The sequence below is a fragment of the Chinchilla lanigera genome, unplaced genomic scaffold, assembly GCF_000276665.1.
Source record: "Chinchilla lanigera isolate Chin_1 unplaced genomic scaffold, ChiLan1.0 scaffold00044, whole genome shotgun sequence".
Lineage (NCBI taxonomy): Eukaryota > Metazoa > Chordata > Mammalia > Rodentia > Chinchillidae > Chinchilla > Chinchilla lanigera.
In genome coordinates, this window is record NW_004955445.1 from 14,766,463 (window position 1) to 14,783,742 (window position 17,280).

At 42.9% G+C, this 17,280-nt stretch overlaps 1 protein-coding gene across 2 annotated transcripts in view; it reads left to right on the plus strand.

Annotated features, from left to right (window-relative positions):
- The window catches only part of Ptprt (protein tyrosine phosphatase, receptor type, T), a 775,250-nt gene that overhangs the window by 580,712 nt on the left and 177,258 nt on the right, over positions 1-17,280 (plus strand). For both annotated transcript variants that reach the window (XM_013518366.1, XM_005392501.2), the window contains exon 13: positions 13,620-13,676. In XM_013518366.1, coding sequence (XP_013373820.1) covers positions 13,620-13,676 — 57 coding nt within the window. The remainder of the gene's footprint in view (positions 1-13,619; positions 13,677-17,280) is intronic.

A 17,280-nucleotide genomic window follows, 5' to 3' on the forward strand; every position in this document is an offset into this window, starting at 1 on the left:
ATACCAAAATTGAGTTCTGTTCCCTACATGTATTCACAGCATATATGGGTTTCATTGATTCACTACAAAGATATAAAATTATAAATACAAATGGCTGGATAGTCATAAATAAAATGTAGACAAAGCAATGACTGAAGAAGTATGTATGCATATGTGAATATACATATATTCATATAGATATGCATACTCATTCAGAGGAAAACACATAGATGGCTGGAAGGGGAGAGACAGAGAAGGAGAGACAAGGACAAAGAGAATAATCTACAGCTATTTGACAACACATGCAGTAAGACTTGTAACACATGACTTTAATGAAAGTCAGCATGATATGTAGGTACCAAAGGGAAGATGCAAGAGGAAGGAGAAGATAGAAACACTAGGATTCGCTACGATAAAAAGTCACCTTGAATTCGCATATGTCATAGAGGTCAGCACGTCCCTAACTTGTTCCCTGTCAGAAACTCAGGCTACTGGATGGAAAGAGATAAAATATTCTTCCTGAGACCAGGAGAATTGATGGCCCACAAGCAAAAGTGACACAAATCACCAGCCTTGACAGACTTTTCCAAGGAAGAAAACAGATAATGCAGAAGGAAGAATACCATCAATTGAGTAGCACTAGGGCTCTAGACAGCAATCAGAGTAGCTGGTGTCTGCAGCATCCTGCTTTAACAGGCAGCTGGAGAGGAAAGTAAACACAGTAAAAACTCCTTCACCAAGATGCTGCTCCATCGCTGCCCCATAGTTTCTGACCTCTAGAAAAGGAAGGGGTCTGTGCGATTGCTCTGCTTGCTACCAGGTATGTGGGACTCTAACATCACCCTCCAGGATGCTGACCCTTCTCAAGGGTAAATTGTTGGGTCTTGTTTTCTGACCTAAGAACTGTAATATGTGACCTGTTATACAATAAGTACACTTCGGAACAAAGGCAGAATATCTAAAATGATATTTCCCTGCCAACAGTCCTCAGAGGCATATGGGCCTACCATGCTGACTTCTCCAGAGGTGCATTGCTCATCTGCTGGAGAAAGGCACTTGTATGTAGAGAATTATAGCAGAAAAGCTCCCCACCTCCCCTTAGCATAAATAAGAGTTTCTTCCTTTCACTATGTAACTCAGCCTGGCCTCAAATTCACAGCAATCCTCCTGCCTCAGCTTCCTGAGTTCTGGGATTACAGGTGTGTGCACCAGCACGCCCAGCTCTAGTATTCCTTTAAAAGTGTGTGTGTACAGGTAAAGTGTGGCTGTGTGAAAGGATAGGAATGAATGAGTATGAATGCCCTGCTGGTCAAGCTCAGGCAGGGCTCTGTGGAGTCATCTCTGGCACATAGCACTGGGGATTCCAGGAGTCCACATCCTGGTTATCCAGTGCAGACAGAGAGCTAGGTAATGCAAAGTGCCAGTGTACCATCATTCAGGGAATCACCTCCCGTCAACATCATATCAGATAACCAAGCCTGGGAAATGGAAAGGTAGGACAAAGGATCAGTATCTGCTCCATGCCAGTCCTTATGCTTGGATCACCCAGGGGGAATCAAAGGCAAACAGTATCTAGATCCATGTGTTCCCCATGAGGAATTTGAATGAAGGATTTAAAGCCAAAGATCAATATTTGACCTATCTCATCCTTTTCTGACACATGGATCAAATCTCTTCATGGTGAACTTGCTGAAAATAGCATTTCTCTTAATAGAGGAAAATTTGATATGAGAATCTCACAGGCTGAGGTATTATATGAAGCCCCAGAGATAGGTCAGCAGTCTCTCTCCATGCTCTTCCATACCTCTGTCATTGTGGAACCTTCTTTGTCATCCAGCTCCTGAGAGTGAGCACGTGTCAGATTTGAGACCAGTCCTTTGGTGATGATTCAACTTGCTGCTGCCAGAGTACTTCCAGTGTCTGCAGTCACTGTGTTTGTTCCCATAGAACCAGAGTTGCCACCTGGAACAGCCCAAGTACTCATTCAGGGTCGTTCTAATTTGACCCCAAACCCAGGGCTTCTTATTTGAGGTATATGCCTGGAGCTCTAGTGTTTGATTTTAACCATTATCATTTTGTAATAACACCCAGGTTCCAATTCGGTGTTGCCCAGTCTGGAGGCATAGCAAGGGACCTGCACTGCCTTCCTGTGAATGCTCTCGCAAAGTCCTACAAGCAAGGACACTTAACAAAAATGTATTATTTCACTGTGCTGGAGGTCAACAGTCTGAAATCAGGGTATCTGCAGTTTGGTTCCTTCTGAGGATGATGAAGAAGACTGGTCCATGCATTTGTCTTAATTGCTAGTGGTTTGCTTGTGATCTTTGGTGTTCCTTGGTTTGTATAAGTATCACGCAGTTCTCTGAATTATTTTCACTTGGCATTCTCCCTGTGTGCATCCATGTCGAAATTTCCCCTTTTTATAAAGGTGATTATCATCTTGGAATAGTAGTTCACAGTACTTCAACACGATTTCTTAGTCTTATCCTTACTTAGTCTTATTGAAAGGTACTGGGAATTAGAACTTCAACATAAGAATTTGGAGACGGGAGTTAAACAAAATTCAGCACATAATTGGACCTGTGTAGATATGGGCAGTGTTCATGTGTTTTCCAGTGTAGCCTGTGTATTTGCTGGTCACACCATCATCCTGGTAAATGTTAAGAGTGTATAAGAAGCAGCCTTACCGAAGGGGCTCTAGAGTAGGTCGGAGTTCAGATTTCACCCTGCTCCTGACGGAAGCTCTGTGAGGCTGTCTTTGGTAGGGAGCACATGACCCATGGAAGGGGCCAAGGGCAGTGGGTAAAAACCAGGGGCTGTCATCACACAGCAGATTCTTGATGTGTGGCACGAGCACCAGCCTCAGCCCTCACACAGTGGTGAGGTACTGGGTCCTGATCTAGTCATAGCTCTGGGCAGCAACAGATGAGGCCTCTTGGGGGAGACCCCTGAGAAGAGCTCCCAGGAAAAGCGGCTTCATCTCAACCAACCGCTAGTTGCTCAGCCAGATTTGCTCCGGCAGGACATCTCTGGCACAAAGCTGGCCCTGAAAAAATATTTGCTGAAGTAAGTAAATGCATTTGGGCTCAATATCTCACTGAGCAATGAGGCTCAGAACCCGAAAGGGCCGCTGTCTATCGGCCTAAAACTAGGCCGTACCAAATTTACAGTGCTCTTCATCTGCCTATTCACAGAATATTTTTGAACACACCTTCTGCTATTGATCTGCTGATAAACCTGCTCTCTGTAGAACAAGAACCCTGATTTGTCAAGCTGTGGGGTATAAATTCCCATACCCTGTCTAATTTCAAGTTATAATAATGTAACACCTGGCTCTCCAAAAGCTCTACATTGTTCATGGTTGGTTCTAGAGAACTGAGTGAGATGACACAAGCCAGTCTCAGCGTTCAGGGCCTCTACTGCCTTGTTTGATGTAGGGATCAAATGGCATAAGTAAAATTGTTTTGTTAACGACAAAGTGTTTGGGCAGAGAGTGATTATTGTTGATGACTATTGTTTATTTCATGTAATCAAGATGCTTCTTGAGCATCTATGTGCAGGGCCCTTTGACAAGAACTGGGAATTCCACAGTGAACCAGTAGGTATAATTCTCTCTTCAAGGAGGTCCCAGTCTGTATGGACACAGATATGAAGAGAATAGAGGTGGAGTTCTAATCAGTGATCAGTGCCTTCAAAGAGAAACACAATGTATAACTGTGTGGGGAATGAGTTTCCACAGCCCCAAGAAATAATGGCCAGTATGTGTTCCCAGACCATCACCTGCTCCTCCTGGGCCAGAAAGTGCAATATAGAAGATATCACATCACTGTCCTTTGTCAGCTAAGACAGTGAAGGCAACAGTGGGATGCAGGAGTCCAGCAGATAAAGGACCTCAAGCTGTAGGAGGAGGCACACCCCTAACCCAAGCTCCACCTGAAGGACCAGGCCCCTGTATTTGCAGAGGATATACTAAGTGGATTAACATCACACCAGGGAGCAGTATATATTTATGGAGCTGGGACAAAACCTAAAATTGAAAGCCTAGATATGGTGCCATGGTACAGCAGTTTGATATTTGCTTGCAGTAGGGTTGATTCTGGATTAGGATAGGCACATTTCAAAAACCCTGAACTCAGTGGTTTTCACCAATGAGGGGTTGTGGTCAGTCCCTCAATTTCACTTTCCCCTTTGTTTTATTCCTAAGCCAATGGGTGGCTGTTATTAACTTTGGAGATTTAGAGGACTCGGAATTGGGGTTTATCCACAGCAAGAAAGTGAAAGTTATCAATGAATAGAGACCTGTCTTAAGGGTAAGTTCTCTAGAAGCAGAGCCTGAAGCAAGGTTTTAGGGGACAAGTGATATGTAGAGGAAGGACTTTCGCAAGAAATCTGAGACAGAGACAGACAGAGAGAGAGACGGAGAGAGAGAGAGAGAGACAGTAGAACAGGCAATGGGAGAAGCTGAGCAAGAATCTCACCTCAGTTAAAACCAAATGTAGGCTATCTGGAGGACAAAGATCTCTGAAGTTGTCCCGGCTTGATGTGAGAAAATCAGGGTTTTTACCTCCTTTCCCTGTCAGTCACTCTTTGGCACATGTTCTTCACTCTGCCTTCCATCGCAATCTCTCAGGTGGTTACACAGGAAATAGCACCCCAAGCCCAAGAAAAGTACAAGAAGAAAGTCACAGATGTGAGCCCCTAACCACAGGCCCACGGTGCACCAGTCTGAAAAGAGCAGCTGGGTGGGAACCCAACAGCCTCAACTGCGGCCTCTACATACTGCAAGGCCCCCTAGCGTATAGAGGATGAATTACACCCTTGAGTGGAGAGTAGCAAAATGCTAGTGGAATTGCCTCAAGTTCAAGAGCTACAGGGGCCTTTCAAAGCCCTTTGTTTGGCCTGATTGAGCCCTGAAAATAGATCTGAAATAGATCAGAGGTATAGAGAGAAAATTGTACCCAATGGGTAAAAAAGAATTAAGTTTTGGTCTATAAACAAAATTACTATTCAGACTTTGAAGGGAAGACAGCAAAAAAAAAAAAAAAAAAATCAAGAAACAAAAGGATCAATTTAAAAATGAGGTTTTGCTTTTGTAGTTAAAACAAGAACTGTGGAGAAGGGCAAGGGAGGGAGGGGCGGTTAGAACCATTAAATAATGCTTGTCCTACTTTTCGAAGGTGAAGGATGGGCAGAACCTACATAGCAGTTTGGAAATGTAAGAGAAAGATCCTCAGGAGAGATTCTTGGGAGATGGGGCACATGAAAACTTGAGGTGAGGTAGTTAGAAATCAGAGATGCTGCAGCTCCTATAGGAGATAAAACAGCCCTTCTCAGGGAAAAACATCATCCCCTCTGCTGGGAGCTACCCCAGGCTGCAGCTGCTGAAGGAGATGCCCATATATCTCAGTCATGTCCTTCTGGCTGGAATATAGCAGGCAACAGGAAATTCTTTCTGATCCGGAAGCTTACGTCTGGGACCACACCAGTCTTTGAGAAACTGATGGCCAGTCTTCTGTAAGATCCCTCCTTCACTGATTCTCCTGTTGTGCTTCACACATCCTTCTCTTCACCTTGCTGTTTTATCTTACCCATAACCCATCGCCCTGCCCTGCAAATCCTTCCTGTATTATGTGACTGTTACTCACCCTCTAGCCTCACAGAAGCTTCTCTCTTCTTTTTCATTACATTCCAGCACACTGGTCTACTTGAAATACTTCAGCTACATTAAGTTTCTTCCAACCTCAGGGCCTTTGCTCATCTTAAAATGCTCTGGCTACCATGTGTGTCTACTTAACAGACAAATCAGGATGTGACTTAAACTTCACTTTCTGTGAAGGACTAGCCTGATCTCCAATCTAGTATGTATCCCAAACATCTTTCATTCTCAATATATACCTTGTACTTTTTCTTCACAGCACTCAGCTCAACTTGAAAGCATATTTCTTCTCTGCATGTTTACTGCTTATCTCCCTGCTAGATTCTGACATGAGTACAAGTACTGTGGCTGTTGCAAACACTGTGGTGCACCCGGCTCTTAGCATGTACTGGTGCTCAGTAAAATGTGTGGTAGCATGTACTGGTGCTCAGTAAAATGTGTGGTAGCATGTACTGGTGCTCAGTAAAATGTTTGAATGAACACATGGACAATGAGTACATGGATGGGTGCATGGATAGACGAGTAGATGGATGCTTCATTAGATCAGTGGATGGATGGACAGATGGGTAGAAGGATGAGTGGATGGATGGATGGACAGATGGATGGATGGACATGGCCAACAGGACATTATTCTTCCACAGTCATATTTTTTAAAGTGTGATCTATATGTCATGGCTATTCTCTTGGAAGATAGGAGTAAAAGTGAGATAGCAAGTCAATTGTGTGACCTACAACCCTCACTAACAAAAGGGCCAGCCAGTCGCTGCCTGGGTCTCTGTCATGACAGGAATCTCACTACTGCCCCAGGCAGGTCCTTCCACTTTTGGACACTTCCGTTGGAAAAAGCCTCAATACTGAGTGCAAATTTGCTTATTATTTCTGCCCATCAATTCTTGAGGTCGCAGAATCCTGTCTGCCTTTTTTGCCTTCCAGAAAATAAATCTTTCTTCCTCTGATCTGCTCCCCTACCTCACACAGGGTCAAGCAGGTACCTACCTGTTGCCTCCTGCCATTGATTGGGACCAGGCTGGCTACCAGCAGGCAGCAGCACTCCCATCTCTGGCGCCAGCCTTCAAAGGAACACAGCTGGCTCTGCAGATTCCTGCTGGGTGCGCAGGAGTGGCAGTTAGAAAAATCAACTTTGATTTGATTTGCAAACTGAGCCGAGTCATTCAGACAAAATAAATCCGAAAACCCATAAAGCCATTTGCAGAGTTGCTTTGCAGAAGACAGCCACAGTTTTAATCTAGTAAACACTCTGTAACGATCCCATTAAAACAGCCCCCTCAGAGTAGGTGCTGAAAGCTGAACTTCAGAATAATGAAGCATGAGATAAGGGCCCAGTGTCCCCAGTAGTGCCATTATGTCCATTGGTGGCAATGGACTGAAATCATTGCCCAATGGCAGCAGGCAATAGTCTTGGGTGATGGTCTTTTGTAAACATGCTTTCTTTTTATAAGCGCTTACCCTGAGATGAAGCACTTCATCCAGGAATTTTCCCTCCCCTCTCTATAAAGGATCCTTCCTTCCGCATGATTCACAGGGCCCATAAATAACCATTCTCCTGGGAGAGTCCCTCATTTTACTGGTGTTAAGACCAATGACCAGAAAAAAATTATGTGTCCATGGTTTCCTTTTCCACTAAATAACAGGGCACAGGTGGCATGAAATGCCAAATGAGATGTAAGAATCATCTGCTACCGGTAGGAAATCCTTACCTCACTGATCCAATTCTATTTAGAAGATTCTGTCTTATATAAAGCTTTCTTGCAAGACTTCGTGGAACACTAAGAAATCAGAGGCTCCTGGATTCAATCCTGACTCCAAAATTTCATTGCTTGACCTGAGACAAGTGACTTAACATCTGTGAGCTTATCATGTCTCTTTAATACCCAGGATCATTAATCCTTTCCACTAAATATTCAAAAACATAATAGACAATAAACAATGAGTTTCCTTCCATCCTGGCCTTCTGAGTCTCTGGTGGAGATCCTGGCCTACTAAGCATAGGTCCTCTCTCAGTTGTCTGAAGAAAGCTGTCCTGGTCACTCTCTCATTGCTGGGACAAAATACCCAACACCTACAATTAAAGGTCAGGTTGGTTTTGCTCAGTTTTAGTCCATGGTCAGCTGACTCCAAGGCAGAAGCAGGATGGCAGAGGGGCTTGGTGAAGGGAAAAGTGCTCAATCTATGGCTGCCAGGAAGCAGAGAAGGAAGGGAGTAGCAGGGGACAAGAATATACCCTTCCAGGTCAATGGATAAACCCACTGATGCAATAGGGCACTGTGATCCAATCACTTTCCAAAAGCCCCACCTCTGGACAGATGAGACTGAGGGGATGTGCTAGATCTAAACTGTAACAAGAGCCAAAGTCTGGATTCTCATACAATTCTACATAGGAGTCATCTGGCAAATGACTCAGGTTAGATTCAAAGTGCAGAAAATGGAAAGATTCAGGGATGATGCTGGACTTAGCTGTCAGCAGTTGACATTTTTGTTCTATAGATTGTACTCTGGTGAGTCCTGCATAACAATAATAGACTTTCTGATCCTATATACAGGAGCTAGTTCCTGCATTTGCTGGCCCTTGACTACAGCACTGTTCTTTCCTCCACATTTACCCCCAGCAAGTTCAGGAGAAGCCCAGGACCATGGCACACCCAAATCTAGCTATAGCAGCTGGAGTGAGAGCCATGAGAAGGATCACCTGTGAGAGTAAAAACTGTAGTGAAATAGTCAAGTGGAAATTCTTGGATATTTTTCAGTCTTCTAAGTCTGTCAGACTTTCAGAAGGGAAAGTTCAGAATATAGGTTTGGAGACTTGGAGCGGGATACTTCTTTTCTTCCTCAGAAAAGTTCAAGATTAATTTTCTAGGCTGGGGGCACTGAGATTGCACAATTATAAGAAGGTCTCCTTGACCCTTGACCCTTTTTACTCTTACCCAATGTCTTCTTAGTCCTAAAATGCCAAAGAAAGAAGATGACTTTTTCTGAAGTTTTTGTGAGAAGATGGAAGAAAAGAACTATATCATAAGAACACCATGAATTAACATAAATATCACCTTTAAATATGGTGATCCTTCCTTTAGTATTTTTCTTGCTTTCTGGTGCATCTCTGTAGTTTTTTCTGTCCCTTTCCTACCTAGTACTCTAGATTGCCTGAGACTCTTCCTCTGCCCAATACACTTCCTCCACATCCCACTCAGGAAAACCAAAGCTGGTACAGTAGAGTCCAGGAGAACAAAAGCAAGCACAACGGGCTGAGGATATAGCTCAGTGGCATAAGCACCTGCCTGGCAAGTGCAAGGTCGTGAGTTTGATCCCCAGTACCACAAAAAACAAAAACAAAAACAAAAGCAAGCACAGACTCATGTCCTCACAGAACATATATGGGAAGTCCCAATCCATCCCTGTCAATGTGAAATGAGAATTATCTACTTCAGAACTCTTGTACTCATGTTGACTTTGACTTAAGACTACCGTTCCAGAGAAGGTGGATCTTACAAAAGGAGAATGAACCCACTGGAAGTCGGGAGTTAGGGAAAAGAATAATTAGAGTTAGGTGAGAAATAGGTTTCAATATAAAAAGACTTTGAAACACATTGGTAAGATCTCAATGTAGTGTTCAAATGGGGGGAAAGAAGTTTACAAAAATTAACCACCAACAGTGTCAATCTCAGAGCTGCATTTCTGGACATGAACTTATAATGGTATAATAGAGGTCAAGCCCGGCACGTAGTGTGCACTAAATAAACAGTGGTCATCATTATTACCCTACTCAAGCCATGAAGCCATACAGGCACAAAAGGGATACATAAAGAGCTCAAGGTCCCTAAGAACTGTAATTGAGATCTGATTCAAGATCTGAATATTATTAATACCATAGACTGGGTGAGAATCCATGGACTGCTGGTAGGATCCTGTTTCCTGATTGCTAGCCCTTTCCCACACCCTTTCCCCAGTAACAACTGGTAATACAAACTTTAGGGTATGATAGTTTCTGGCCTCAAGTGGTGTCCAAGTTAAGACTTGGAATCTGAAGCACAAGATAAGATGGCTCAAGGAGCCCTCAGCATTTTTCCCTTCCACAACATATTGAAGCTAATAAACCAAGAAATTAGTTTGTCTTCAAGGTTGTCTGCTCCAGGATTGTCTGTAGTTTAGCAATGTCTCTCTACCCTCTACATTCATTGCTTTAGAAGAGAAAAAAGTCACAAAGGAAGTCTGAGAAACTCCACAGTCTTGTCTCTTTATTTTCATGGCTTCAATTTTTTAATTCATTGCTGATATATAGGCATAAATACAGTGAACAGTGCCTGGAAACTGCAAAGAGATAGGGTCGTGAATCTTCTAGTTAAAAAAAGTCATATGGTGGGAAACCATGATATAGGAGAAAGCAAGAGAGCACCATCTCTTTTCCACCTGGATTCGTCAAGATAAGGTAGGCTTTGTTGCAATAGCAAATCAGTACCCAGATCTCAGTAGCTTAATACCACACAGGTTTATTTGTTGCTGTGTCATCTATAATATATGTGACCACAGTAGAGGAAGAGAAGCTGTGCAGATAGTAATTTTGATCTTAAATACTTCACTTGGAAATGAATCATACCACTTCACTTCCACGGCCTTAATGAGAACTTGTCACATGATACAGCCCACCTGCAAGATGACTAGATATATTCTATACAGCTAGGAAATGGAAGCGACATTGGTGAGCACAAGTAGTCATCTCTAGCATGTATAACAGCTTTTCCTGTTTCTGCTTCCCTTTGTGTGCTGCTGAGGCCTATCCATAATCCATCTCTTCTCTTCTGTCTCTCCACCCACTAGGAAAATCTCCTCCTGTCCTTACACCTGTCCAGCTGTCCCTCTGTTCCCACACCTTCAAGCTCAGCGTTGAGGCTAACCAGAGACTAGCTCTAGAGGGTGAGAAAGACAGACACCTCTTGTAGGGCTGCCAACCAAACTAAGCCTTTAACTGTTTTCTTTCTAATTCTTAAATCACTTTATGAGATACTTAGTATTACCCCTACTTCATAAATAAACTGAAAATTAGAAATATATGCATGTTTTCAAGTGATACAGCTAGTAAATAAAAAAATAACGATTCAGAGTTTCATATACTGAGTTCTTAGCAAATATTTATTAAGTGCAACCAATATTGAGTCCCTCACACCCTAGAAGTTATGAATCTCATCTTTGGATGTGGGCACACTTAGAGTCTAGACAGAAAAAGTTACTTAGCTTTTCCTTGTCTCATTTTCACCGTCTATAAACCCAAAACAATAACACCATTTATTTCACAGGGCTAATGCAAGAATTTGATGAGCTAATGCATATGAAGTGCTTAGTGCAATGTCTGGCATATAATAAGCACTTAAAATGTAGTTACTGGTGAAAGGACCAGCTAATGTATATCAATAGAGTATGATCATGACCATGATGAGGGTAAGTGCAGGATGCTTCAGAGCATGGAGAAGGGAAATATATATCGACTTACTACATGCTTTTTCACGGTGTGTGAACACTAAGCCATGTTTTGAAAAGTGAAAATTATCCTGTTGAACAAGGCTGGAGAGTAAGGCAGGACAATCTTCCGAGTCAAAGAAATAGATGCACAAGTTACTGGAGGCAAAACATTCTAGAGCCAAATTTGAATGGCACAAAGCAGAGGGTGGATGGCCAGCATGCCAGTATAACCAGAAGAGGTTAAGACGATCAGAGGTGAAGCGGAAGAGGCATGAGTGGCCAGCTCATCCAGGACTCTGCAGACCCAATAGTATTTCTGTGAGCATCATTTTGAGACAGTGGTAGCCCTGGAAGTACTTAAGCAGAGTGCCTTTCTCTGGAAAAAAAAAAAAAGAAAACGCTCTAGTTGCAGCTCAGAATGGCTGAGAAAAGATTAAGGCAAAGGCAAGGCTGCAGAATGAGAACAATTAGGAGCCCGCTGAAAGAAGCCAGGTCAGAATATGAGTCATTTATTCTCTCAAATCTTTTATTTCTTTTTCTGACACGTGAAACCAGTAGTCCTTGTCTTGCCAGCGTCAAAAGACTGAACAGCGGCTAGTAAAAACAACCACTTACTCAGGGTTTAGCACTTTTCTGCAAAACAGTAGATAGTAAATATTTTCAGCTTTGCGGGCCTCCTGGTGTTTGTCACGCCCATGAAGTTTGCCATGAAGGCAGAAAAGCAATCGTAGGTAATACACATGAGTATAATTGTGTCACAATAAGATTTTGTTTGCAGACACTAAAATCTGAATTTTAAACAATTTCTCATGTGTCACATAATATTACTCTTATTTTTTCTCAAATATTAAAAAATGTTAACATTCTTGTGTCACTCTAGGCATTAAAGGCTGTCTTTCTCCCATACGCTGTAGTTTACTGACCTCTGACTTAGAATTTTGAAAAGGACAAAGTTCCCCATATCTTCAAGGGAGGAGTATTATGACGACTGTTTACTCATGGTTACATATTATAGTATGCCATGGTTATTGATCAAGCTTGCTATTTGCATTGTTTTTGAAACGATGAATTCCTGTTTGCCACTTAATCTGCAATGTCCTACCTCTCTCTCTCACTCTATTTTGCATAAGGATTTTCTGCAGTTTTGTTGGTGAATGACTAGAGGCCCTTGTAGCCTCTGATCAAGCAGAAGATACTTTCTAGGCTTTTGCTTTACTTTCTTCAGAGGCAGGTGACAGGTCTGAAGTGGCTGGGACATTAAAGCCATGCAAACCAGGGCTTGAATAGCGCCTATGCCAGGGTCTGGTTTTGTGACCTTGAGAAAATTATATTCTCTGATTCACCACTTCTTTATTCATTCTTTCATTTATTCAACAACCATTCACTGAATACCTACTATGTGCCAGATACAATGCAGGGCCACAGGACCACACTAGTAAGTGAGGCACACTCTTCCCCTTCAAGAGATGTCAGAATTAAGAAAAAGGTGTCACTTATAGTACAGAGAGGTTATTGCAGTGAGAAGGAATTCCTGGGGTGTTATGTGATGACAGAGAAGAGACATCTGTCCCAGATAAGTGTGACAGTAAAGATTCTCTAGCTACAAGGAGTTCCAAACACACCCGAAGGGTGAGTATTTGCACGCAGGTCAAGAAGAAAGAATGAGTGTGTTCAATGCAAGGTGGCTGGCCTAGACAAGAAGAGAGGGAACTGTTGGCCATGGAGAGTTGTTTATTACACTTGGGAAGAACAGAGAACGCAGGGGTGAGAGGGGAGAGAGACAAGGCAGGAAGAGCAGGCAGGAGACTCATCTGGAGATCTAAGAGCTGGGTTAAGGGTTTTAAAGTTAATTTGAGGACAACGGGAGCACTAATGTGTTTCAGCCAAAGGTAGAGAACAGGTAGAAGGGAAGCAAGCATGCAGGCAAGGAGAAACAATTGGAGACTGCCTAAGTGATTCAGCTAAAAACACAAAGGTGGGTTGAACTAAGTGGGAATGAAACTGGAGAGAAAGAGGAATCTTCAAGAGATTTTCTTGCATAAAATTTATAAGACCTCATGGTTGATTATAAATAAGAGATGAAATGAAATAAAGAGTAAAGGGGACTCCTAGGTTTTTAGACTAAGATGCTTGCTACATGGGTGGTGGCACCATTTCCAAAGAAAGGGAGGACTGGAGGACATGAAATTTGGCTGGGAAAATGACATGTTCATTTATAATACTACTGACCTTTATGAGCTGTCCTGAGTTGTAGAAACATTGTATGTGAGGAATCTGGCAGAGTACCTGGCATGTCGTGGGTGCTTGATAAATGGTGGCTTTTACTCTTGTTTCATTTTTAAAAATCTATTTCAGGCCCCTATTTTGTTAAAGCATGATGTTCTTTTGCTGTTTAGTGTGAGCTCTTCAGAGCCACAAGATTTGCAGTTTTGTTCACCGTACCTCACGTTTTCACGTGTTTCTTTCTCTCCTTCTCTTCTGCATGCTGCCTGGGGATTGGCTTCCTTGTGGTCAGCACCAATGGGCAGCGCCCAGGTGACCCCGGGGACTCCACTCTGCCTCCTCACCACAGGTGATCACCAGAGCCCTGGGCAGGTGGGAGGGGATCGAGAGTGGCCCATGCGCAGTGGGTCCTCCATGCCCGGTGCCCCAGAGAGGAACTGGCAGTCCCCCCACTGCACCCTCTCATCTACCCACCCACCCTTCAATCATCCACCCTCCCACCATCCATCCACCCATCCATCCATGCATCCCTCTGTCCATCCACCATCTATTCACTCATCTATTCATCCATTTTATAATGCTTACTAAATACCTATTACGTGTCAGGCACTGTTCTAGATACTGAGGAATACAATAATAAGGATAAGAGTATACTGCATGCTCATATGACTTTCTAGAAGGAGAAACTGGTCAAAAAATTACACAAATAAATGTGCAACTGTGAGTAATGCTATGAAGTGCTGGTCACAGTGTTCAAAACAAACACACTGGATCCAAGGGAACACTTCACAGGGGAAGTGACAGCTGAGCTGTGATCTGAGGTTGGAAAAGAATTGACCTAACAAGTCTATTCTTAGGAAATCTGGCCACAATTTCAGGTCTACTATTGGTCCTAATATCCCTTAAATGTGATGAGCCCCACTTTCCCCACCTGTTAAGTAGGAGTAATAATACCTACCTCTTAAGAGACACTATTTGCACTGTAGATTTTACATATGCAGAGTCTTCTAAAGGTGTATTTTGATGCTGAAAAAGATGATAAATGTCAAAAGAGCTGGTATGAGAAGACCCAGTCTAGACTAGATATGTTTGAAGCACACTGCAGGTAGAGCTTTTTTCACATAAACATGCACCATTCTTCAAAAGATGCAGAGCCCATCCATATCAGAGATTGTTGCTCATCTCAGGGTCGTTAAGATAAAAGGCAACCCACTAACCAAGAGATCTCCATCCTTCAGGGACCCTTTCTGCTCAGTGAGAAGTTTCTTGGTGATTTCAAGCCTAGTCACCACTCTCTTGCCCAGACAATGACTTCCTCTCTACCGGTCCCCAGCTGGTCAGTTTATCAAAGTGGAAAAGAAAATAGAGCAGGCAGGTCTGCTGTGTGATAGTGCACTCCTGTTACTGCCTTTCCCAAATGCAGACCCATCGCTTCTAGTGAATGTCTCAGGCTGGGTTCCCTCCACACTGAGCTTGTGATGGGGATTATTGTGCAGATCATTCATCGAGGGATGCTCTCAGAAGAAAGGGAGGAAAATATGGTGGGCAAAGCTAGAGGCAAAGCTAGGGGAAGACATGAAGACCTGCATCAGTCTGGGCCCTCAGGGGCCTCTGAAGTGAATTGTTCCACAGAGTTGGTGTCCACCTTGAGGAAAGGGGGCCAGCATTTGTATTATGCTGTCAGTCAACCATTGGCTATGTGTTGCTATGAGGTGCATGATCTCCTGCGGAAGTGATTCCCTTAGCCTGATGAAACTTCTCCAGGGCAGGAGGTATTGTAAGCCATTTGCAGCCAGCGCTCACAGTAGCCACAGAGTAGGTGCACCAGGCAGTAAAGGGGATTTGGGTAGCGCCTCGGTAGCACACACTGTGGCCCAGTCATATCTCTGCCTTTGTATGCTGTGAAGTAGTATGTCACCGCCAATTCCTTGAGCATTCTATCTCATTTGATCCTCAGAAGTTGTATAGCCTTATTTCACTTGGAATTATCACTGATTATCACACTTACTTCACAGAGTCATATTAAAGAAAGATTAAATTCAAGAACCCTAGAGTACCCCATGCAGTAGCAGCCTCCCTGTTTCCCAAGGGAGGTGAGTCTCAGATAGAACATGAGAACATGCAGAGAGACAATGAGAGAAAAGGTGTTCTTCCCATTGTGCCCACACTCGGGTTACGGAGAAACACTGTGTCTCTGGAGTGTGTATGTGCAGCTCTTTTTCTCCTGGTCATTGTTCTCTGAGCTTTATTCAAGTCAAGCTGTCAGATAATGTTTTGTTTAAGTACAGCCAGTCCCATATCAGGCACATTTGTTCTTACCTCTTGCCTTCCAAGGCGTCTGAATGTTCCTGCTCTGACAGGTTTATTTCATTGTTTTCCATTTATTTCTACCCTTTCCTCAGCTTCATTTGATAGGTGAGGTGCCTGTGAGTCTTTCTCTTTGAGCAGGCTCTTCCTTTCAAGGGGGGTTTTTGTTAATGTATGTCCCCTGGTAGCAGTAATGGCTGATGTAAATAATAACTGCCTGGCTCTGAGTGATGGGGATATTAGACGTAAGCGCAGGCTACTCCATTCATAGCAGCTCCAGCCTGGAGATCTGCATGGCCACAGGAGGTCTCAGGGACAGGCTGGCTTTTGGGATGAGTTGAAGCTGAGTTCACCTCTTGGTGCTGCCATTTTCCAGTCTGCAGGTAGAGCTGCTGACCGTTGGTAATTTACATCTCTTCTCTGAACCACATTTTCTTCATGTGAACAAGTGGAATTAATACTACCCACAGCTATATTTAACTATAAAAACTTCTTTGCTAGCTAAATCCCACTAAGTTTTCAGATTACTGGTCTTTACTTCAAGGGCTTTATGTTCTAGAATCCAGAACAAGGTGTCTAACCTTAGCACTCTTAATATCTAGGATTAGAACTCTTCTTTGTGTGTGAAAAGCTTCTCTGTGCACTATAGTATATTTAGCAGCATCTCTAGTTTATCCCCAAGAGAGGCCAGGAACATATCAACTTCACTGTGGCTACTAAGTATATCCCCAGACATACTCAAATGTTTCCTGGGGTATGAAATAATCCTCTATTAAAAACTTGGTGGTTCCAGAGAACCACTGTCTAATAGAAATGGAATTTGATGTGCAGCTATAATTTTTAATTTTTGGAGTGACATTTGGAAAGTAAAACAAAAACAACATTAATTTAATAATGTATTTTATTTAACTTAATATTCACAAAATACTATCATTTTAAGAGATAGCCACTATTTTAAAAAGTGGAGGAGAGGAAGAGGAAGGTGGTGAATAAAAATGAGAATTAAGTTGTGCTCTGCACATGTATCAACTCCCCACAATGAATGCAGTCATGTTCTCTAAGCATCTACTAAAAATAACTATTAATGAATGACATCTTACATTCTTTTTGCACTCAGTCTGAAACCCGGTGTATTTTCCACATTTAGCAGAATGCCTCCATTCGGATGCTAAGTTTTAAATGGTTAAAATGAAATACAGTCCTAAAAAGATAAAAACTGTATGCAATGAGTAAACATAATTTTCATTGCTTCAGCTTTTAAGTGTAAGCTAGTTGAAGTAAAATAAGCTTTAAAATTCAATTCCTCTATCATACTAGCTGCATTTCCAGTGCCCAAAAAACACACTGGTTTAGTGACAGTCACTCTGGACAGCACAAACCTTAAAGGTGATGCATATATTTGTCCTCTAGGGCCCTCGTTGGAGAGCACAGAGTCAAAGCTCCACAGGGCTCAGTTCCCTTTATTCCATTTTGCCCCTCCTCCCTGGACATGTCTCAGAGTCTGAAGAGTGTGTTGGGTTGAAGTAGCAGACATTTAGGGAGTTAAGCCCAGGGATCCTCCCACTGAAAGACATAGGCAGAAGCCTCTCTAGCCAGGACTGGCATTTTTCTGGACTGGACTGACTGAGGCTGCAGTGGGAAAATGA